This window comes from Vigna angularis, chromosome 2, assembly GCF_016808095.1.
Source record: "Vigna angularis cultivar LongXiaoDou No.4 chromosome 2, ASM1680809v1, whole genome shotgun sequence".
In the NCBI taxonomy this organism is placed as follows: Eukaryota; Viridiplantae; Streptophyta; class Magnoliopsida; order Fabales; family Fabaceae; genus Vigna; species Vigna angularis.
The window spans coordinates 7,381,711-7,405,510 of record NC_068971.1 but is presented as its reverse complement, the minus strand read 5'-3'; the positions used below and the strand labels follow the sequence as shown (position 1 = coordinate 7,405,510).

At 33.9% G+C, this 23,800-nt stretch overlaps 5 protein-coding genes across 8 annotated transcripts; 4 read left to right on the top strand and 1 right to left on the bottom strand.

Moving 5' to 3' along the window:
* The first annotated feature begins 1,984 nt into the window (after window positions 1–1,984).
* LOC108327924 (uncharacterized) lies at window positions 1,985–5,394 on the top strand. The gene is made up of 9 exons (XM_017561659.2): window positions 1,985–2,140; window positions 2,300–2,380; window positions 3,180–3,269; window positions 3,514–3,680; window positions 4,362–4,431; window positions 4,602–4,681; window positions 4,801–4,863; window positions 4,989–5,065; window positions 5,192–5,394. Exons 1-9 carry the CDS (start codon window positions 2,063–2,065, stop codon window positions 5,290–5,292), a joined length of 807 nt encoding a protein of 268 aa, XP_017417148.1. The 5' UTR covers window positions 1,985–2,062; the 3' UTR covers window positions 5,293–5,394.
* A 1,452-nt stretch (window positions 5,395–6,846) lies between these two features.
* On the top strand, window positions 6,847–10,307 carry LOC108329717 (uncharacterized). Its single transcript, XM_017564065.2, has 9 exons — window positions 6,847–7,004; window positions 7,142–7,222; window positions 8,558–8,647; window positions 8,992–9,158; window positions 9,366–9,435; window positions 9,512–9,591; window positions 9,726–9,788; window positions 9,869–9,945; window positions 10,070–10,307. The coding sequence occupies exons 1-9, from the start codon at window positions 6,927–6,929 to the stop codon at window positions 10,168–10,170; spliced, it is 807 nt and encodes a 268-aa protein (XP_017419554.1). The 5' UTR covers window positions 6,847–6,926; the 3' UTR covers window positions 10,171–10,307.
* A 217-nt stretch (window positions 10,308–10,524) lies between these two features.
* Window positions 10,525–13,136, bottom strand: LOC108329718 (uncharacterized). Its single transcript, XM_017564066.2, has 3 exons — window positions 12,718–13,136; window positions 11,167–11,295; window positions 10,525–10,867 (listed from the first exon to the last, which is right to left on the bottom strand). The coding sequence occupies exons 1-3, from the start codon at window positions 13,009–13,011 to the stop codon at window positions 10,688–10,690; spliced, it is 603 nt and encodes a 200-aa protein (XP_017419555.1). The 5' UTR covers window positions 13,012–13,136; the 3' UTR covers window positions 10,525–10,687.
* Window positions 13,137–14,055: 919 nt separating this feature from the next.
* LOC108327214 (probable disease resistance protein At5g63020) lies at window positions 14,056–17,810 on the top strand. The gene has a single exon (XM_017560943.2). It carries the CDS (start codon window positions 14,932–14,934, stop codon window positions 17,623–17,625), a length of 2,694 nt encoding a protein of 897 aa, XP_017416432.2. The 5' UTR covers window positions 14,056–14,931; the 3' UTR covers window positions 17,626–17,810.
* Window positions 17,811–18,152: 342 nt separating this feature from the next.
* Window positions 18,153–23,478, top strand: LOC108329786 (translation factor GUF1 homolog, mitochondrial). Of its 4 annotated transcripts, none has more exons than XM_017564164.2 (12): window positions 18,158–18,588; window positions 19,120–19,870; window positions 20,230–20,386; window positions 20,474–20,528; window positions 20,738–20,805; window positions 20,877–20,981; window positions 21,066–21,137; window positions 21,356–21,469; window positions 21,801–21,941; window positions 22,030–22,089; window positions 22,337–22,539; window positions 23,185–23,478. In XM_017564164.2, the coding sequence occupies exons 1-11, from the start codon at window positions 18,247–18,249 to the stop codon at window positions 22,500–22,502; spliced, it is 2,031 nt and encodes a 676-aa protein (XP_017419653.1). In that variant the 5' UTR covers window positions 18,158–18,246; the 3' UTR covers window positions 22,503–22,539; window positions 23,185–23,478. The 4 variants fall into 4 exon arrangements, with proteins under 4 accessions (XP_052729551.1, XP_017419653.1, XP_017419654.1 ...); XM_017564165.2 differs by having other exon boundaries at window positions 18,452–18,588; window positions 19,105–19,870; XM_052873592.1 differs by having other exon boundaries at window positions 18,495–18,588; window positions 19,100–19,870.
* The last annotated feature ends 322 nt before the right edge of the window (window positions 23,479–23,800 follow it).

Sequence of the window (23,800 nt, the reverse complement as noted above, 5' to 3'; positions counted from 1 at the left end):
TGGTCTTGGACCAGCGCTCGTTCGATATAGTGCTCGATTTTGTATTTGTACTAAGTTAATAGTGTTCGGTCTAAGCCAATATTGTTCGACTCCTATTTGGGTCTTACTCTTTAAATGACCGTTCGGTCATGTTCTCATATGGGGATTGTTTTACCGTCCGGTCTTGTTCATAGGTTACGTTGATCTTTTTCGTTCGATCGTACTCGGAGTTTGTGTTGTTAACATTTGGTTTCTTCTATGAGTGAATATTTGATCTTTAAATGCTATTATCGCTGTTGACTTGGATGGATTGAGATAGTTGTATTGATCTACTGAGTATGGGAAATTGTATTGATATTTCAAATAAGGCATATGTTTCAAGTAATGTGGAAGAGAATTCCAAGGAGGAATGTCTCAGTGAAAAGTGTATTGAAGTGGTAAATGTCTCAAGTGAAAAGTGTATCAAAGTGGTGTTATAGTATGAATATGGATAGTGAAATTCACGGAGTTCATCCTGATATTCTGATGATTACCAATTCTCAAGTAGAGATGGGTAAGACATTGTGTGAGAATGACAGGAGGTCCTAGCCCATAAGTTCTTGGGTGAGTTATAACGGACTAACCTCGGGTGGCAGCTGATGGTTTTCCAGTTACTACACCACCCGAGTGCATGAACGGCCTCAAGCTACATATTCATACAATCCGGATGGTCAAGTCAGGTGTACGGTTTATGCATGAAGTATAGTGTTCATTTGTATATGCATATATGTATTTGTTTTGGTATGTTGGAGTATTTGGTTATGCATTGGTTGTACTTGTACGAATTGTATGTATGTTTGGATAATTAAATTACATTAGCTTACCCTTATTTCCTGTTTTGTCCGTGTTCCCGTTCGGTTTTCTCTCTTGCGATGATCACCTTTTGGGTGTGAGCAGAGGATGTGAAGTGTACGCTGGAGCAAGAGTTGGAGAGCGAGAATCCTGCAGTTTAAAATATGACCGTTCGATCATATTACTGTTTTTAGTTTTTGGCTTGAACCGTTCGGTCAAATTTTGTAAATCCTGAATTACCGATCGGTAAAGCTTTAAATTTTATGGTTATTTTAGGATAACTGTAATCTTATTATAACATCTTTAACTGTCTTACAATATTATTATATGATAACTCCTATATATGGTTTATGCTATGTATTTTGGATGTTACACTTAACACTTTATAAAATAAATATTAAATAAAAATGTAAAAACATAGAAAAATATAAGTATATTTAACCATTTCGTGTAATATAATGAAAATTTTAAAGTAGTTCAAAATATCCATAGTCAAAATAACCTAGAAGTTAATCTATCCATAGCTGCAAAATTTGACCTAATGGCCTAACATAATTAGATCTGAATATTTAATAGCGTCATTATAAACAGCATTGAAGAAAAATTTGAGTATGTGAGCATACATGTTGAACAAGTCCCTTGCTTGTTCCATTGTTGTAAAGATTGGTTTGACCTAATAATTAAAATAAAGTAGTTGACTTAGTATAGTATATTTTGTTTTAAATTTTATTTAAACTAGTAAATAAAAAATAAAAAATGCGTTTAGTTTTAGAATGTGACGTTTATTTGTTTATTAAGAAAGACAAATTAATATCTAACTAGTATTGAAACAAACTTTGTACTTTTTTTTATTTAAAAAAATTGAAATATTTGATAATTTCTTTAAAATTAATTATATATTACAATATTTCTTTTAACAAAGATGACGAATAATAAAACAATAATATATTTAATTGTATTAATAAAATCAAACAAAATAATAAAATTAAATTTTTTATACTAATATTTTAATACTTTTTATCTATGAAATACAAAATATACTAATACTTATTATTATTATTATTAAATAACTATTTAATCATAATTAAACCTTATTGGTGTCGAAAAGCGGTTCGGTTCGGTTTGTTGAACAGCGCTATCTACGTGGACACGTGTTTGGATTTCCGACGAAGGACCAATAAGGAACTGTTTGGTTGGAAACGAAATACACGCAGCACTTTACAGTGAAACTGAAAAGGGGAAGAAGAGTGAAATGGGTGAACTTTACGCGTTGGACTTCGATGGAATCATCTGTGATAGCTGCGGCGAAAGCTCTGTCTCTGCTGTCAAGGTTTGTTCTTCTCTTCATTCCACCCAAAACAATTTTTGTTTTTTATTTGAAAATCTTTATAATTTTCAACTTTTTTTTTTCAATTGCTTTTTCCTCTGTGAATTCATGATAATACTACTAAAGCTCATCATTATTTATTCTCTGTTTGGATATTTTCAGGCTGCCAAAGTGAGATGGCCTGGTTTGTTTGACGGGGTGGATTCGGCCACAGAAGATTGGATTATTGACCAGATGCACACAGTATAATAAGTTCATTTCACTTAGTTTCAGTTGTTATGGATTTCATGCAACTATTCTCTGGTTTGTAATTTGATTGGTTGGAAAGAGTAGTGATCAGTGGAGGCATGACTGGATGGTAGCAATAGAGTCTTGAATTTTCGTGTAGTTTGACTTTAGTTGATGAATTCTAGGGGGTGTTTGATTTTGAATGAAGTGTCAAATATCTGCCATGTTCTAATTAGGCAATTAGACTTTGTTGGTTAAATTTATGAAGAAGAAAATAAGAAGCTAAAAGAAATAAACTTCTCTCATATATAAAGTTAGGCTATGTATATCTTAGAAGGTAGACTTACCAAGTAACAAGATAGACTTAACAAACATAGCTAGGATAAATTAAGATCCCATCTTAAAATGCGCACAAAGGGCAACTTGACAAAAATCTTAAGGTTCGATGCTTATGGATTTTATTTATTTATTTTATTTCACTCATCTTTTTCATTTTTACTCAATGTGGGGTTTTCAATTCACACTTGTATTTCTAACATTACAGAGAATTAGAGGGAAAACCATTTTGTGTGTTTTCTTTTTGTGAACTGATTACCATGGTTTCCTGATTTAACTATCATTTTTTAGTGCAATAGATTAAATTTGCTTGATTGCTTCAATCATCAATTTTCATTTCAGATCATTGAACTATTTGATGTCATGAATATATTATTTGTAACTTTTATGTGTTTTCAATTTAAGACTATTTCCGTATGAAACCATGTTGGACTTGTTTTCAGTTCAAAGATGAACTTCCGTAGTTTTTTTGTGTTAGGTGCGACCAGTTGTGGAAACAGGATATGAAAATCTTTTACTCGTGAGACTGTTGCTTGAGAGCAGAACACCTTCTATCCGGAAATCTTCGGTGGGTAAAAATGCTTACTGCTTTGGTTTTTCTCATCAGTTATTTCTTATCAATTGAAAACAATGTCACTAAGATTAGTCATTGACCAAGTCAGTGGATATTCCGTACCAATGATGTGATATAAAAAAAGGCCATGTCATTGGAACAAGGTTTATAGTTTATTATGATGCCAGTGGGCTTGAATCTGCATTTGCTTTCAGATGAACTCTGGACCTGTTGACTGATGTCATAGTTCTTGTGCAAGGTTTCAGAGGGGCTCACGGTTGAGGTTATACTGGAGAAATGGTCCAAGTTGAAGCCTATTATTATGGAAGAATGGGGTGAGAATAGGGATGCTCTGATAGATCTTTTTGGAAAGGTCAGAGATGAATGGTTGGAGCAGGATTTTGCTGGTTGGATTGGTGCAAACAGGTAGCCAAATAATACTCCTGACAGGGGATTAACTTTTGATACTTATATTTATACCAGATGCATGGTAGAAAACTAAAGCACTAGGAAGAGATATCTTAAACATGAGGACATTAACACTCAGTTCATATGAAGGGAAATGCTAGCAATACAATCCTAGCTTATTTTTTCGAGCTCACTCTTTAATTTATTGAGACTCATCAAATAGTGCAGTTCCTTATTTAATTAGTTTCACCCACCCATATTTTTCTGAGATTTCCAACAGAATTTAACTAATAGTAAAATGTGCATAGAATAAGTTAGAGTATGTGTTGCTAACGCTCCACTTCAATAAATTGTCAGTGTAATAAACATGCTATCCCTAGCCAACTATTTGACTGACCTGAAAATGGATTGTCATTGACAGAATGTTGGAGAAGTAGGACAGTTAACAAATTTTGAACCATTTCTGTTCAAGGAAATCCCTTTATAGATAATACTCCTGAAGGAATCAGTTTGTGTAGGTTCTGAATTCTGGTTATCCTTTTGATTAGACAATGTTGTTGCATTGTTGGGATATTGGTCTATTTTTGTTGATTGAATTTTTTCTTCTAATTAATAGTTTTATGCAGTAATATATATGTATTTCTCCATACTCTCATGAATGATATTTCCTATTATTAATTGACAATGCTGTGTTTTTAGAATATATCCTGGTGTTTCTGATGCCTTAAAATTTGCAAGCTCGAGAGTGTACATTGTCACCACAAAACAGGTAACCTTTTTTTCCCTTTGACCAAGCAAGGGAACAATAATCCTAACAATAATAATAGACTATTTTACTTTCAATATTAAGCAAAATAAGAGGGGACAAAGATAACGGGCCATTGTCCCAATACCATGAAACCGCATCATATTAATTTCCACTTATTTCTCTAATTTCAGGGCCGTTTTGCTGATGCCTTACTCCGAGAGCTTGCCGGAGTGACCATACCACCTGAAAGAATATATGGCCTTGGAACCGGGTTAGTATATTTTACTAAAGTAATGCTGTAAAATATTTATATGTAACTTGTTTCTCTTTTTTCTAGCTATATTTTGATGAGATATTTTTTTACCGGATTATCTTTGACATCACCTTCAGTCCTAAGGTAGAGGTTCTGAAGCAGCTTCAAAAGAAGCCAGAGCACCAAGGACTGACTCTACAGTAAGATATTGTGCTTTCGCTGCAAATAATGGCATTTTGGTTATGGCTATTATTATGCATAGAACTTTGTCTTACTTCTAAAGATGGTTCAAAAGAAATTAACTCCAGTTAATCTGAACTACCAGCTTTGTTGAAGACCGGCTAGCTACATTGAAAAATGTCATCAAAGACCCTGAATTAGACCAATGGAACTTGTATCTAGGTAGTTCTCTCTACCTGTTTATGATTTTTACACCTTCCCTCATCGTGTCTAAGTTCGTATGTTGTGCATTATTGCCTTTTCCCCCAAATGTTTAGTGTACTTGATAAACTTGATTGTTTGGATCAGGGAATTGGGGTTACAACACCCAACAAGAAAGAGAGGAAGCCGCAGCTATCCCCAGAATTCATGTTCTTGAGCTCTCTGATTTCAGCAAGAAGTTAAAATAGGGGTTTTCATCGAATTATCAGTTGTCAATAATTGAACCAAATATTTTCTTCCAACTCATTTATAAGCAATAACATATTTCTACTGAACAGAATTATCGAGAAGAGTTATAAACGCTCATATCATATCAGATATTGATTTGTATTATATTAGATTTCAACTTAAAACAATTAAATCATCAAATGAGGAGCGAAATTATAGAAAAATCTGTAAGAAAGATATAAATTAAGAATTTAACTATTTCTTTTGACAGAAATTATTGGAAAGTGCTAGACAAATTCTATACAGATATTCGTCATGTTCGTAGTCAAAAGCTTCCTTTAGCATTAGTACAAGTATATCTGCCAAATAAACTGTATTTATAATCTGAGTACTGTATTCTTCTTCTCATCCTCTCAAGCTGAAGATTTTGAAACTAAATACCTTTGTTCCCTTTTATTTATCTCTGAGGGAATAAAGAAATTATTTAATGTCCATTTAGAAGTCCAAGATGACCTTAATTATGAATTTACCAATCTTTAAATCCCGTACTAAATCTCGAATAATAATGCTCATGTCACTATTGAGGAGAGATAAAAGTCATATAAATAACTCGTTAATCTAATGCACGAGGTTTAATTCAAAGCTTGATTCTAGAAAATACTGGTATGTTAAAACTGGGTAGGAAAAACTTCATAGTCCTTAATGGTTTTGTTCAGCTCAAACCCAAACAGGATGGACCAAACCAAGTAGAATAGAGGATATAACAGGAAGTTTTGATTTTTAACTGTACCAAACAGAGCATATATGTAAGGCTGTTTTTATTGTTATTTTTTGTTGTTACTGAATAAAAAGATTAGTAATTGTAATTTTTTAATTTATGCGTTCTACTAAGTCTGACAGATAAAGAGGAGTGAGTTTATTATAGTTTAATGCAATAATACGTGGATAAATTATATAGAGAGATATTTCTAGCATTGCATGTTGCATATTCCATCCAGAAGTGGGACTTTTCCTTATCCGTTGGTGTAGTTTTAACCACAAATATGTTCCCTCTTGTAATATGTTTTTTTTTTGCAGATTACGATGTTTTGTGTTATGCAACAGTGTTCCATATGTTAATCTGAAACTTATTCAAATGCCAACAAATGCATATTTCAATCTAATGGTTTTTCTTTTAGGCAATTAACATATCAACTGATATTTTGCCTTATTTTGCAATCAACTTTCATTGAACATGCAAACGATCCAATGTAATATAACACAGTTGAATCATGTCCAACTTATAAGACAATGCAAACCACATATATCAAAGACCTAATATTTTTTAAGCAACTAAGCAAGTCAAATAAGCACCGTGCACACGTTAAAACATTTCAAACTTCATACAAATTGACTACTTGGTTCATACGAAAAAAAATCTTGAATCGGTTATAAAGAATAATCTATCTGTTTTAATATAAAGATAATAACATTATCATTCTTAATAGATAAATAGAAAATAGAGAAAAAAATGGTTGATTGGCACGTGTCCTGATTTGAATGATAGTTGGTATCATAGAATTCAATCCTGTTTGGATGGTGGGTAATTGCATAACAAGAGTACAATATAATAATATTCAGATAAGTTTAGTAACGTTGGAAGGAAGACAGGGAAATGGGTCACCTCTATGCTTTGGACTTTGATGGAGTTATATGTGACAGTTGTGGGGAGACTGCAATCTCTGCTCTCAAGGTTCATTCTATCACCCTTTATCTCAAATGGAAGAGGAAAACAACACAAAATAATTGAAGTATCTGATGATCACTTTTAGTCTATGTATGGTTTTGGTTTCAAAACTAAGCTGTGATTACTTTGTTGATAATTTGTAGGCTGCCAAGTTGAGATGGCCTTCCTTGTTTGATGGTGTGGATTCAGCCATAGAAGATTGGATTGTTGATCAGATGATTACAGTAAATAATTTATGGCTGGTTTTGTTTTGTGCTGTTAGTTATTCCGTTTTTTCTTTAAATTTTGAGAATGTTTGGATAAAGAACGCAATTAAGTACTTGATCATAATATCTTGTAAAATGATAATTTCTTCATAAGTTTGACTGTAAATTTTACTGAATAAGTTGAAAAGAACTAGTAGGAAGGTCAGATACCACTTCTTTAAGTTCAGATAAACTTTTTCAAAAACACATTTTAACTATGAGAATGATGTTTTGGGAATCCATCAACCACTTTGACTATATAGGTGCGGAAAGACTATGGAAAAGAAAACAAGAAACAAGATTGAATTTAGTTGAGGAAAACTATTAACATTCATGATAATGTTTATGCTTGAATTTGTCTTAGGAGGTATTTGGATGAATTTATGCATAGATGTTCAGATAAAGTATTAACCATTTGCTAACTGCTACTTGGATGCTTTAATGATGATGTTAACTCCAAACATGAAAAATGAAAATTCCAATCAAAATATCATAAATCGCAATACCTTAAGGACTGGTTGTAGACGTGAAATAGAATTTGGCTCCTTGTACATAAAAAGATTGGAGAGCATTTTTTTTTACATTTTCAAGTGGTTTCTCTTTGTTATTATTGTGCTTAATGACCATTTTCAGTTTTTGTGATATAAGTAATTTCTTTTTAAGATTAAAAATGTTTTTAATTCTTGAACTTTCATAAGAAATTGAAATTTATTTTTATTTGAAACTTTGATATATTTTGATTTTGATACATTTTTCTCTCTAAACTTTAAAAATGAATAGATATAATTCTTTTAATCCAATTATGTTAAATATTTTTATATGTCAAATGTTTTTCCTAGTTGACATTAAAACGAAAATATATCAAACAGATTAAACAACTCAAATGTTATCATAAAACACATATAATATATTAAAAAAATTTATCATAATTAAGTTTAAAAGACTATATCTATTATTTTTAAAATTTGAGGATCAAAATGTATTAAAATTTTAAATATAAACGAATTTTAATTGCGTATCAAAATTCAATGACTAAAAACATATTTAATAATTCTTTTCAATGAATGTGTATTTACACGACTACATACCATCTTAATATTTTTAGTTTTGTGCCACTCACTTGTTTTTAGGATAAGGCTCATATTTGCTTCAATCTAAAGATTTGCATTTCAGTTAGAAATAAATATGAATGTTTGTTAATGTATGAACTTGCATAATTGCATTTTCAAGACAACTGCTATGTATGAAATTCTAGTTTGATTATTTTTTTTTACACATGAGATGTAAATATGGAATGGAAGTTTTTCATGTCAGGTACGTCCAGTTGTTGAAACTGGATATGAAACTCTTCTACTTGTAAGGTTGTTGCTTGAGACTAGGGTTCCTTCCATCAGGAAGTCTTCGGTTAGTATATAAAGCCTACCATTTTATTTATGTTATTACTTTTGGCGCAAACCTTCAGCGTTGAGTTTTTAATTTATTTTTTAATAAATTGATAGTGTAAAAAGTATTTGTGATTAGTCAATCAGAAATAATGATAAATATGACTTTTAAATAGTTTTGTAAAAATCAATAAATTTATCATATGTGATCATTTTTATTGAATAACAGTGAAACCTTTTTATATATAATCAGTGTATAAACTATTTTCGCTTATTAACAAGTGGAAGTCTTTTATCAGATTCTAAGGAACTTTTGTCATCGTCTATGATGATGCCATTTTAACTGATGTCATAGTTCTCTGAAAGGTTTCAAAGGGGCTTACAGTTGAGGATATACTGGAGAATTGGTTCAAATTGAAACCTGTTATTATGGAAGAATGGAATGAGAATAGAGAAGATCTGGTAGACCTTTTTGGGAAAGTCAGAGATGAATGGCTGGAGAGGGATTTCACTGGTTGGATTGGAGCAAACAGGTAGTCCAATTAAATGTCAAGAAATAGGATAACTTTTCTTAGAACTTACATCTGATGAAATGAATCAAGAAAAGCTTAAAGTACAAAAAGAGTTCTGATAGCATTGAGTATAGATGTTCAAATTTTAGAAATGTTTCTGCAAGATGTGTTGAACTTTTGCCTGCTAATTATGTCTTGGTTGCTAATTTGTGGGTGATTTACCTCTAGACTATATCCTGGTGTTGCTGATGCATTGAGATTTGCAAGCTCAAAAGTGTACATTGTCACCACAAAACAGGTCATTACAATTTGATATTGCCATGCCCTGATCACTTTATATTCTCTACTTACTTCTACCCCTGATCTGTTTTCAGAGCCGCTTTGCCGATGCTTTACTAAGAGAGCTTGCTGGAGTCACTATACCACCAGAACGATTATATGGTTTAGGAACTGGGTTAGTCTTAAATTTTGATATATTTGGTCCAACTGAAGCTCTGTGTGGTGCTCTATATCAGCACTTTATAATGTTTTTTATCTATGAATTGCTTCATTCCATTGACAAATTTGTTTTTCCCAAACTAATTACAGTCCCAAGGTAAAAGTGTTAAAGAAGCTTCAGGAAATGGCAGAACACAAAGGGCTGACACTACAGTTAAGATTTTGTGCTTCCAGGGGTTATTTTATTTAATAGTATGGTTCAGGGGAAATTGACCGAAGTTAATTTTAAACAGCTTTGTGGAAGATAGGCTTGCAACCCTAAAGAATGTCATCAAAGAACCCGAGTTGGATAACTGGAATTTGTATCTGGGTAGAACTCTTCTCTCTATCCAATTGTAATTTCTGCTATCTATTTGTTTCTTTCAGTTTCTATGTTTTGCATTATTTGTATTTCTTAGAGTTGTATATCTGCTATGTTTGACTGTTTGGATTAGTGAATTGGGGGTTCAACACTCAAAAAGAGAGAGAAGAAGCAGCAGCCAACCCTAGGATTCAAGTTCTTGAGCTTTTTGACTTCAGTAGCAAGCTGGTATAGTAGTCTGACTTCGTTAAATTGTCAAACATTGGATTAAATATTTACTACCATTTCATTCCTTTATGAGCAACGACAAATTGCTACACTTGAAAATTCATGAGGTATTTTTAACTAGTTTCCTTTCTTATTAAACTGCATCACTCGTGTCCTATAAGTGAGTTGGAAGTATAGATGATACAACTTCTTGGTAATTTCTAACCTTTCTTGTAAGTGGGTAGAAGTGTTATGTCACAAGGCAACAACTTAATCAGTACCAAGCTTGCCTTAGCAATGATAAAAATAGTAATACCATCATTTCAGTCTCTTTATCCAAAATTTCTACCAGTAAAAAGTGGATCTAATAGTCTTGCTAAGTGCAGGAAAGGTGATTATTACTTCACTCTCATTGAGAAGCAGTTCATCATAGTAATTAAAAGAGAAAGAAGGACTAAAAATTTAAGAAGACTCGTAAATCATTGAAAATGAGTGACTCAACTGCTTTATCTCAACTTCTATAGAATTATGTCTATACCGATTGTTACAACTCCGTTTTATCATTTTGATTAATTTCCTCTGTATCAGCATTATCTGCTTTGGCTTTCTCACTGTTGAGCTTCTCAATAACTTCATCTAGAGGTGGATCTCCAGGTCTTCTAAAAAATTCATCCCCCATTTTAATCTCATAAGCCTCTGATTGGTCCAAGACAAATTCCTTCAACTGACAACATGATACGAGTATGAGATCATATCAACACAAAGCATAAAAAACTAAGGGTATAAAAAACTTATTATTTCCTCCAGGACGAATCCAGAACTAGTTTTTCAATATAACAAGAGATAAACAAAAAGGTAAAGTTCATTGGTTAAAATTCAGTATATTTTACTTTAAATTGAACAGGGAGGTTAAGAATATAACAGCAGATTGCGGGCTGTTAAAATTAAAAAGCCAGGTAGATTCTTGTATATTTCATTCTTTATATTTAAAATAAATTAAAACAGAAAAGTAAAGAGCAATACCTCCTCCAAGAATTTGATGCTTTCCAAGTTGAACATGATTGTATTCAGATCAACACCCATAAACCTTACTCCAACAGCTCCAGTTCTCAGAATATGTGTCCATTTCATGGCAAATTCAGCTACCATGTCCTATAAAAATCATGAAAAATGATTATGTTAATCAGTATTCACATGAAAGTTCCAAGTAGAAACCTCAATGCATCATCATCAAACAAAATATTGAGTATCAAGTACAGATCAAAATCTCAAGACCTTCTTAGACCACTCTTAATCTTTAATTATATTGATCGAGCAGTACTTAAAGAGCCATTTTGACAATTTTACAGCGAATCATAAAACAAACAAAGTTCCGTTTATATACATTGTCAATGTAAAACATTTTCCCGTAAACATTAATCAAGTTTTGACTACTTTATCATGTCCAAACTATTCATGAATATGATGTGATCATAAAATAAATTCCTATTGGATGTCTGTGTAAACTATTTTACTCTGATAGTATACATAAATTAAATTCCGGCAAATAAACCATGGACAATAAATAGAAACTATATCAGAAAGTCCAATTTATCCCCACTCTCAAACTCTAAAAATGTGCAACGCCAGCCTAAACTTTCAGAGTCGTTTTCAAGTAATATTCCAAAGTTCAATCAATTTTTCACAAGGAAAGTAACCTCAATCCGCCTTACCAATCCAAAATCCAACAAGCACAGAGGAAGTCACATTTTAGTTGAAATTCAAACAACAACAAAAGCCTTATCCTAAATCCATATCTACATGAATAGCAAGACACCATTGGGTATGGTTAAAGACCAAATTCTAAGAGATATTATTCACACATAGTCTGTTGTGGGTGATCCGTGATTGGTATTTTGAAAGTTCTACTTTGAGCAGTTGACTACCTTGGATCTATCACACCCTCTTCCATTACCCGGACTTGAAACCGGCTATATGATAGTATAAGTGAAGTTAAATTCTAGCTCAACTGAATAAATAAACTCTCACCAAAAACCCATTAACCACCATATTGATATTCACCACAACCAAAACCCACCACTTCAATTCAAACTCGAGCTCATCTTTATTTATTAACTTGTTTAGAAGAGTTTAATTACTCTATTATTGGTTGCAGAAACTTCCAATTTTAGTCTTTATACATAAAAAAATTCTTTAATTCCATACTCGCATCATTTTTAATCTCTTTCATTCTCTAAATATGTCATTTAATATTTTTAGTCCCTAAGGATTAAAAATGTTATGAGTAGGAAATAAAAAGAGTGTTTTTAAGTAAATGGATACACAACTATAGGTGCCTAATGGAAGATGTTTTAACCTGTAGAAACTAAAAGATCAGTTAGACCTTTAAAAAAAGACGAACTGGGCATGAGAAAAAAAAATCACCACTTCAACTCAACCCCATTATGCCACAGTAAAGGGTATCAGAAAAACCACAAAAGATCACAAATTTAACCAAAATTCGAAAACATACAGCCACACTATCAAATGGGCACACGCTAAACATCACAGAAAAAACGCCAACAATGTTCTCACCGGAGTCCGGCGAACCCCAAACCGGAGCTTGACGAATCCGATGACGGGTCCGGCATGGCGCTTCTTCATCTCCTCCTGAATCTGCGAGGGATCCATCTTGGAAATATCGGAGGGGGGAAAAGAGGGTTCAGGTTTCTTGCCCCATTCCTTCCACGCATCGTCCTCCTCGTCGTCGAACACGTCGTCCAAGTCGTCGGTGATGTGGACCTTGCGCTTTCCGGCGAGGGCAAAATGGGAAATTGTGGACGCTAGGAGGAGAAAGAGAAGGAGAGTGTGAAGGCGTTCGAATGTCATTAGGAAGAAGATGAAATGAATGTGAAAGGATTGGAAATAAGCTTATTGGAGAAGAGTGTGGTGTGAGTGAGTTTTGTATGAAGTGTTGTGTGTATCATGATCTAGGACTCATCGGAAGAGATGAATAAATTTACTACTAAATAACAGATAATATTAATATAAATCAAATTTGGTACTCAATATTCTTTGTAATTTTTTAAGCTTTTATTTATCTTAGTATATTTAAAAAAAAAATAATTGAATTTCAATAATCTGTCTTTAAATTAGAATAATTATGTTAAGTGAATATTTTTTTAGTATGAAAGTGAAAGTGTTTTTAACAGTTATTTTCCATCAAAATGTGAACTAGATGAACTACCAACAATGGTCACCATGAATAAGAAAACTAGAAGAAAAAAATATTTTGCTAAAATTAAAATTCATATGCATAAAAGTTTCTTATTTACTATTCAAAAAAATTGTTAGTTTTACTATTTAAAAAACTTATCCTTGATATGTTAAAATTAAAATTTATATACAAATAAACTCTTTTATTATGGATCCACAAGATGTAAGATGATATGTTGTTGCTGGGGCAAGCAGATATTTTAAACAAACAACAATGCATATTCCAAAGCCATTGTTGAGCTTGGATCAGAATTCGAATTTAGCATTATTATTCATTGCACTAAGAAAATGCTGATCTCAAACAAAATGTTTAGCCTTCTGAGTATACTTTTTTCTGTAGTTAAGCTAAATTGAGATATCTCTAGTTTTTGTAGCAATTCTTGTTTTTTTTTTCATTTTTATTACTGTAATTAACTTGAACTAATATAAATTTGAATGCAATGAACTTGAACCTATTATTCTTATCTTTCTCATCTGTTTATTCTGGACTCCACAAGTTTCTCATGATATTTGCAGGAGTGACAAAACGAATTCAGAGATAGATTTAAAAGATGGTTGATATTCAGTTAAAAAAAATCAAATTTGCAAAATGATTTAAGATGACTGAGAGAAGTTTATATAGTTAATTACAAGAATAGGGTGTGAAATATACTTTGAAATGAGATAAGAGATAGAATACTACTGAGTGTCTAATAATAGAATGCCTAAGTCTAAGATAAAATTTTAAGTGTCTAATGGAGAGGAAGTGTATTATTTTTCATATGTAGTCAAATTTATATTACAAAAGTATAGTAGTTGTGTAAAGGTATTTATATTGCTATTTAACTATGAATCATTATAGAAAGATTATTGCTTTTAATAATAACTAATTTAAAGTCATTTTTTAGAATAATTTCCAATTGATTAAAAGTATAAATTACATAAAATGAAAGTTTTAAACTCTTTCTATTTAATTTTGATTAATTTGATGAAGTTAATGATGAAACCAAATGAAAATGTGCATGGAAGTGTCTTATCATTACTGTAATCTGCCTTAATCTAAATGTTTTATTTCTCACTCACTTAAAAAAACTAGTTGCAAATCTGTGCGATGAATCTCTTGTATGACATGATAGGTGGGAGAAACGATGAGAATGAGGTGGGCTTATCGAGAATTTTTTACTTCTTATGCTATACTCATTGATAATAACAAGCACTAGAATTTGGTGGAAGTGAACTAGAATTCAACGAGCTAATCACCACCTTTTTGAACCAATGAAAAACATGACCAGGATTTCAAGAAATCCTAGACCACAACGATGGAGCATACTACAATGACATAGTGTTCTTCTTCCTCGTAGAGCCATTGTTATGTCTGTTCGGTTGCTAACACGCCACAGGGTTGTTGTTGGCAGCATATTTTTATTTTGGGATGTCATAGTATAAAGACAAACAGGAGCAACCTGAATTCCTTGTTCCACTTGTTGTGGTTTCACAAACAATACTCTTTCTGTTCTCTGTCACTTTTCTTTTCTTGAGTTCGATCTATCATCCATGATGGACTTCGTAGGCCCAGTGTTGGACATCATAATTCGCTTGTGGGACTGTTGTGCCCACGTCCGTGATTATGAAGAGAACCTTTCTTGTTTGAGGGACATGGCGTCTGACCTTCTAGGCCTTTGGGTTGATGTGAGTGTGAAGGTTCAAATGGCCGAGGACCAGCACCTGAGGCGTCTGAATGAAGTGAATGATTGGTTGGTTAAAGTTGAAGCCATGCAAAGAGAAGTTCAAGCTATTCAGCAGAGAGTTGCTCATGCTCAAGAAACACGTAGCAGATGTTTGACAAATTTTCCAACAAACTTCAGGATGGGAAGGATTGTAAGTAGAAAAATAGGTGAGATTCGTGAACTTATTGATAAAGGGCACTTTGATGTAGTGGCTCAGGAAATGCCACATGCTGTGGTAGATGAAATCCCTCTAGAGGTCACAATAGGTCTAGAATCTAGCTTTGATGAACTTAGTGAATGTTTTGATGATAATAATGTGGGAATTATTGGCTTGTTTGGAATGGGGGGTGTAGGAAAGACAACCCTGCTCAAAAAGTTCAACAATGAGTTTCTTCCCACAAAATTCTATGATGTAGTCATTTGGGTTGTGGTGTCTAAAGAAGCAGATGTAGGGAGTGTTCAACAAAGCATAGGAAACAAATTAAATGTTCCTGTTGGTAAATGGGGTGGTAAGAGCATTGATGACAGAGCTATTGTTTTATACAACTTTTTGAAGAGGAAGAAGTTTGTGTTGCTGCTAGATGATTTATGGGAGCGTATAGATCTTCTGAAGTTGGGGATTCCTCTCCCTGATACAGAAAACGGATCTAAAGTGATATTCACAACAAGGTCAATGGAGGTTTGCAGGAGCATGGAAGCCAACACATGCATCAAAGTAGAATGTTTAGCACCAAATGAAGCATTTGCATTGTTCAGAGAGAAAGTAGGTGAAGAAACTCTCAACTCTCATCCTGAAATATTTCATCTGGCCAAAATTGTGGCCAAGGAGTGTGAGGGACTTCCGTTAGCTCTCATCACAGTTGGAAGATCTATGGCTCGAAAGACTCTCCCTGAATGGAAACGAGCAGCACGAACTTTGAAGATTTATCCATCAAGATTTTCAGGTATGGTTGACTATGTTTATTGTTTGCTAGAGTTTAGCTATGACAGTTTACCAAGTGCCTCGCACAAGTCTTGTTTCTTGTACTGTTCCATCTTCCCTGAGGACTATGATATTAGAAAAGATGAACTCATTCAACTGTGGATTGGGGAAGGTCTTTTAGCTGAATTTGGTGACGATGTCTATGAAGCACGAATCCAAGGAGAGGAAATCATCGCAAGCTTGAAGTTTGCTTGTTTGTTGGAGGACAGTGAGAGAGAAAATAGGATTAAGATGCATGATGTGATCAGAGACATGGCTTTGTGGCTAGCTTGTGATCATGGATCCAATACCAGGTTCGTGGTGAGAGATGGTGCATGCAGTGGTTCAGTTGAAACATATAATCAGGCAAAGTGGAAAGAAGTAGAGAAACTATCAATGTGGCGGCATAGCATTCAGAAACTATCAGGAAAACAAGATTGCTCAAATCTCTTGACAATGCTAGTTAGAAATACCGAGATAACCAGCTTCCCAGAAGAGATCTTTCTGACTGCAAATCATCTTAGAGTGTTGGACCTGTCAGGTAATAAAAGAGTAAGAGAATTACCTTCCAGCATTGGGGAGTTAGTTCAATTGCAGCATTTGGATCTATCAGGTACTGACATACAAAAATTGCCAAGAGAGCTCCAGAACTTGAAAAATTTGAGGTGCCTGCTGCTGAATTATATTTGCAACAGGCTTGTCTTCCCAAGGAATTTGATATCAAGTTTGGTGTCATTGCAAGTGTTTAGCAAATTACCATGGGAAGATCAGTTTATTCTTCCTGACTTGGGGGAACCTGAGGAAGCTGTCTTGTTGAAAGAACTGGAATGCTTGGAATACCTTCAAGACATAAGCATTGCTCTCTTTTGCTTTTCTTCTGTGCAAGTATTGCTGAACTCTCCCAAGTTGCAAAGATGCATTAGACATCTCAGAGTACTTTCTCCATTCACTTCAACGCCACATATTATATTATTCTCACTTTTGACAAAAATGCAACATCTAGAGGTATTATCCATGTCAGTTTCTTCTCCTTCAAGTTTAGACCATGTCAGGAAAAAGGGGTCTCCATCATCACAGTGTTCTATCACAGAGTGCATTCCCATGAGTTCAAAACTTACTGAGCATGGTTACATTGTTGGCCTCCGTGAGTTATCCCTTGAAGGGTGTGACATGTTGAACTTGAATTGGCTCACTCGTGCTCAAAGCCTTCAACTCCTTAGAATATACAATTGTCCCTCCTTGGAAGAAGTCATAGGTGAAGAATTTGGCCATTCAGAAAATGTTTTTTCGAGTCTTGAAATTGTTGATCTAGATTCTTTACCAAAGTTAAGGAGCATATGCTCACAGGTGTTACAATTTCCTTGTCTTAAGGAGATCTGTGTAGCAGATTGTCCAAAGCTGATAAAGCTCCCTTTTGATTCCAATAGTGCAAGGAACAGTCTGAAGCACATTAATGGACAGAAAAGTTGGTGGCGTAAATTGCAGTGGGAAGATGAAGCCACAAGGGATCACTTTGCTTCAAGATATGTACCTTTGCGCAAAATTCGCAAAATACGTTGAATCCTGTATGCAATTGATATCCAACTGAATAAAGCCATGTATCTTATTTTGTATCTCGAATTTAGTAATAGCTACATGCATTCTTGAACGTTTGGTTTGATTGTACTTGTTTGTGAGAGAGATATTCTGGAAATGAGAAATTTTTGTTCAAGTTTTATGCATCTTCTTTCATTAAACCAAGTAAAAAAGAGGTATTTGAATATAAAAACTAAATTAAAAAGAATATCAGTGTGAAGAGAAATTAGTGGAAGAAATATAAACAATTAATTTTAAAATAAGTATTTTTTAGATGACAAAGTTTTAGTAGCAACTTTGATCAAATTTAAAAAGTTGTTATTGGAAAAAGTAATTGTTTAAGAATAGGTTATTTAAATTTAAGATAGAGATTTTCATCAAAATATGTTGAAGAATGTTTTTCCATAATAAATAAATTAAATAAACCTATAAAAAAATGTTTATTTTAAAAATATAAATAATCTCTCTGGACCATTTTCTCATGGGAGTCCAGCCCAATATCTTTGGATCCAAAACGACGCCGGTTTCAATCGAACACAGCACATCTCACTTTTTTCACTTCTCCAACGTTCTTCTGCACAGCGCAGCTTCCCACAAGACCCTGAAATGGGTTATCTGAGCAAAGCTTCCAAAACCCTAAGGCAATCGAATTACTTAGCTTTGTTATGCAATTTCAATTTCAATTTCAACCCATTAACCAACAGAATAACCCGTGAACGCTTTCCTGTGAGGCATGAACTGTTCTGTTCACAGTCACGCCAATACAGCACCACCACGAGAGAGAAAAGCACCATAGATTTGAGCCAATACCCTCCAGAGCTCGTTAGAAACTTCTCAATCATTGCGCATGTGGATCATGGCAAGTCCACCCTCGCTGATCGACTTCTAGAACTCACTGGAACAATTAAGAAAGGCCATGGCCAGCCTCAGTATCTTGATAAATTGCAGGTACTCTTTTTTGCTGGAAGTTTTCAAATTTTTTTCATCTGGGTATGCTTTGCCGTACTGTTAGGTGGAATGGGTTCGTCCAAAATTTAAAAATTGTTGGGTTAAGTATATGAAATAGAATGAGACAATGGATTGGTAGAAAAGATGGAAAAAAATAATATATTCAATGTCAATGTAAACTGTCATTACTCACAAACTGCCGTGAACTTAAAAAGTCACGGCCTTCCTGGTGAAAATATAAAGTTTACAATGACTGTGCTTGTTTATTGAACGAAAATGTAATTTAATTTGAATACACTGATGTTGTAAATAAATGATTTATGGCTTCATTACATGGTTGATTCCTGAATATGAAAAAATTGTTCACTTTGGTAATAATTTCCTCTAAACTTGTACATTTGGTGATATCTGATTGGTTAATAATGTAAAACGTTTTGTACTAAACAATTTACCGTTTATAGAAATTAAAGTTTTAGTGGGATGTGTTGTATTTCTTATTTTGTTTTGTTAGTGAAGTTTAACATGTCTTAGGTGGAGAGAGAAAGAGGAATCACGGTTAAAGCCCAGACAGCAACAATGTTCTATAAGCACAGTGTAAATGGTGATGATTTCAGTGATGGAAAGGAGTCACCTAGTTTTTTGCTGAATCTTATTGATACTCCTGGACATGTTGATTTTAGTTATGAAGTGTCAAGATCATTGGCAGCTTGTCAAGGTGTGCTTTTGGTTGTTGATGCTGCTCAGGGAGTCCAAGCTCAAACTGTTGCTAACTTTTACCTTGCCTTTGAGTCTAACCTAACCATTGTGCCGGTTATAAACAAGATTGATCAGCCAACTGCTGATCCTGATCGTGTTAAAGCCCAATTAAAATCAATGTTTGATCTTGATCCAAATGATGCACTGCTAACATCTGCTAAAACTGGAGAGGGTCTTGAGCAAATCCTTCCGGCAGTCATAGAGCGTATACCTGCCCCTCCTGGTAGGAGGGAATCTCCTCTTCGCATGCTTTTACTTGATTCATATTATGATGAATACAAAGGGGTAATATGCCATGTTGCTGTTGTTGATGGTGTCCTGAGCAAGGGGGATAAGATTTCATCTGCAGGTACTGGTCAGTCGTATGAAGCTTTAGATGTTGGCATCATGCATCCTGAACTTACACCTACTGGTATCTTACTTACTGGACAAGTTGGTTATGTTGTAAGTGGCATGCGAACAACCAAAGAGGCCCGTGTTGGTGATACAATTTACCATACTCGGACTTCTGTAGAGCCTCTTCCAGGTACAGTCAGACAATTTAGATCCATGCATGTTGAATATTCCACTGCTCTTTGCTGCATAGAATCTTTTACTTCATGTATGCTGCCGCATTCACAATTACTGATGACAAAAAAAAAACACTTGCTGCACTTGGAGGTACTTAATGGACTTGCTGAAAATAAAATGAGTCCATTTCATTGCTTGACCGTTATTATTTTTCCTGTAAAAAATATCTAAATGATCAAGATTATATGGTATTATATATTTTTTTTCTTTCTTTCTCCATGTGTACGACAATGTTATTGTTTTATTTTAGTATATATGGGTGCATTTTTTGGTCCTAAGTGTGGTTTTTGAGTTATTTGATAATTTAAACTGTAGGGTTCAAGCCAGCGAAGCATATGGTGTTCTCTGGTCTTTATCCAGCAGATGGATCTGATTTTGAAGCTCTAAATCACGCAATAGAGAGGTTGACATGCAATGATGCCAGTGTCTCTATTACTAAAGAAACTAGCACTGCTCTAGGTCTGGGGTTCAGGTCTGGTACCTATTACTAAAAGAAAGAAAAGTTGAAACATTTAGCTCCATCTGAAATAATTTTTGTTTCCAATTATGTTTTGCTCAGGTGTGGGTTTTTAGGCCTTCTGCACATGGATGTTTTTCATCAAAGACTTGAACAGGTAACACATCACTGTATGATAACCAGATGATTACTTTAAACTTGAAGTTATATTTTGGAAAGTGGAATGCCTTCAAAATTTTCAACCATATGCATGCTTCAGAGGCGTTGTGAAGTGAATGTAATTTTTCACGGAATGGACAGAACTTAATTTATTACCTATCTTCAAGCATGGTATTTTGGTAATCGATATTATGTTTCTGTAAACAGGAATACGGAGCTCATGTTATCTCAACTGTTCCTACTGTGCCTTACACATTTGAGTTTTCTGATGGAAGGTAGCTAACAAAATTGCATTTCTTAGGCTAGTTCCACTATGGTTTGCTAAGACTCTAGTTGTGCTTTTCAGCAAGTTAGAAGTTCAGAATCCTGCTACGTTACCCTCTAATCCCAAGCAAAAAGTGACAGCCTGTTGGGAACCTACAGTAATAGCTACTATAATCATTCCTAGTGAGTAAGCTCTTTACAACCCTGGGTATAATTTATTTACTGCACCAGAGCCTCATGCTTTGCTATCTTAATTTATTGGTGATTTAAGGTATGTGGGACCTGTTATTACCCTTGTCTCTGAGCGTAGGGGTCAGCAGTTGGAGTATTCATTCATTGACAGGTAAAATTTTGGGAGAGTTTCCATTCCATTACTATATTCAATTATCCATCGATGAATATGTGTGTGTGCATATCATGAAAATTATCTTGATCTTTTGGGATATCATGCTCATTATGCATGATCATCCACAAAAAATGACAACTTTTTGTACATTTTTGTGGTGGTTCATCAATTTATCCCTGGTTGGTGTAATAAATCTTTAAGTTTCTATCCTGCAGTCAACGGGTATTCATGAAGTACCGTCTGCCTTTGAGAGAAATTGTTGTTGACTTTTATAATGAATTGAAGAGTATAACATCAGGCTATGCTTCATTTGATTACGAGGACTCAGAGTATGTACCCTGCTCCTGTTTTCTCACCCTATAATTTTCTGCACGATTATTGTTGTGCTCCCACTTTTATTTGCCTTGATGCATTGATGTCATGTAGTATTTGGAATAATTATGTGGTACATGTAAAATGTAGATTTGTACAAAAATGTTGTGATACCTGATGGATATACTGTACTATGTGCATACTCAGAATTCTGTTTGATAAATAATTTGTGTGGTTTATTTTATACTTATTGGCTGTCATGTCATCAAGTTGGATAGGGAAATAACATTTTATGTTTGGAGTGGCTTACTTCCTACCTTGTAATGCATTCAATGGGTGTAATAACAGTTATCAACAAGCTGATCTGGTAAAACTTGATATTCTCTTGAATGGACAACCAGTTGATGCAATGGCAACCATAGTTCATAACACGAAAGCATACCGCGTTGGGCGTGAACTGACAGAGAAATTGAAAACTGTCATTGACAGGTCTTTTTCTTTAATAAGCAATTGTGTTTCTTTTCATGCCGCTTCTTCAGTTTGAAATCACCCCAAAAGAGCTCTTAATTTTGATCAGGCAAATGTTCGAGATAACCATACAAGCTGCCATTGGGTCAAAAATCATAGCAAGGGAGACGTAAGCTTCTTTTTAAAGTATCGTTTTGGGATGTTTATTTAAATAAAACCTTTAGGTCCCGATATGTAAACAATAACTTGATTAGTATTTGTAAATATCTGTCATTTTATTTCCAGTATCTTCGAATAGCTTTTTTATAAGTGGATTTTAGACCCTCTTGAGAGAAACAAAGGGCAACAAATTAAGCAATTTGTTCACATGCCCTGATCATCTGTGGCCAAGCTTAAACTCTCCCTATTGATTGTAGGATTTCTGCAATGAGGAAAAATGTTCTTGCCAAGTGTTATGGTGGTGATGTTACTCGAAAAAGGAAGCTATTGGAGAAGCAAAAAGAAGGAAAGAAGAGAATGAAGCGGGTTGGTTCTGTTGATATACCACAAGAGGCATTTCACCAACTACTGAAAGTTTCTTAGAAGACTCCTTTTGAAGATATTTGTGTATGACACAATGGTAATGACCTGTTTCCCTTTTTCTTTTCAATAATATTAAGGTGCATCTAACTGTATCAAGAATTGCACATCATCTAACATGTCCAGCCTTAGATTGGTCTGTGGTCTAACCTCTTATTTGACTATGAAACATACCTCTTGATATAATAAAGAAGAAGAAAAGACTTAAATTAAATTATAGGTGGCGGAGCTTTTAGTCTAATTCCCCAAAAAGAAGATTTAATTTGTGTCCTCTTTTATGGTTGTGCATTAAATTGAGAAATTATTATACACCTATTTGGATGACTGTGGCATGCATGATTTGGTATCATCATCTAGCTTTTAGGTAAATCTAAATTGGCTTTGTTTGTTCACATGGCTTATTATTTATTTTATTTATTTTTTCTCTGCACTCTACCAATAAATCTATTTTGAAACTCAAGTCCTACTGAGTTTATCAATGTTTTGATTTGACGTTGTCCCTCATGCTTAGTTTTATTGTGAACTTTATGTAGGGAACTCTACCAATAAATAATGAGTTTCACCAGCCTTAGTAATTACCTCATTCGTATCATGCACTAAAGCATGCATTGTGTGCTCAATTTCCTACATATCCATAAAAAATTCTTCTGTTATTGATTATCTGAATTATTGCTCTGAATATCAGATTATTGATCAGAGTTTTGAAAACTACACCTGCCATGTAACGAGCTGTTCAAAGTGCTTCAGAAAGAGGCTGAAAAGAACTCAGCCAGTGCTGGTTGATTAATGATTGCCAGGCACTCCTTGAATTCTTTGTTTCATGGATCAACACTCGTATTAATGTCCTGTTGCAGCATAAAATTAATCTAATAAAATAAACCTTAGAATCATTTTTGTAGCAGAAATTTTCAACTATAGATGTACCATGTTCTTGATACAGCTTACAATCTTTGTCCTTTTAGTGATTTGTTTTTGTTTATCATTTGAGAAGGTATATACATTGAATCATGAAATGCACATGCTCAGATCTCCCATTTGGCATAAATAAAGAAAAAACAGAAAAACACATTGTTTTGCTCAACATAATAATCCAACATTTTTTACTCAGGCTTGGCCTCATAGCAGCCCCCATTTGCTCAATGTTAAATTTTTAAAAAGTGATCAAACTTCTTTCTAATGATATTTTATATTTGTGTGCTTTTGTGGGTATGTAATGGATATAAAGTAAAGTGTAATAATTAGTTATCAGGCATTGAGGCTTTGTGGAATTATATAAATTTTTCTGGCTTTTTTATTTACTT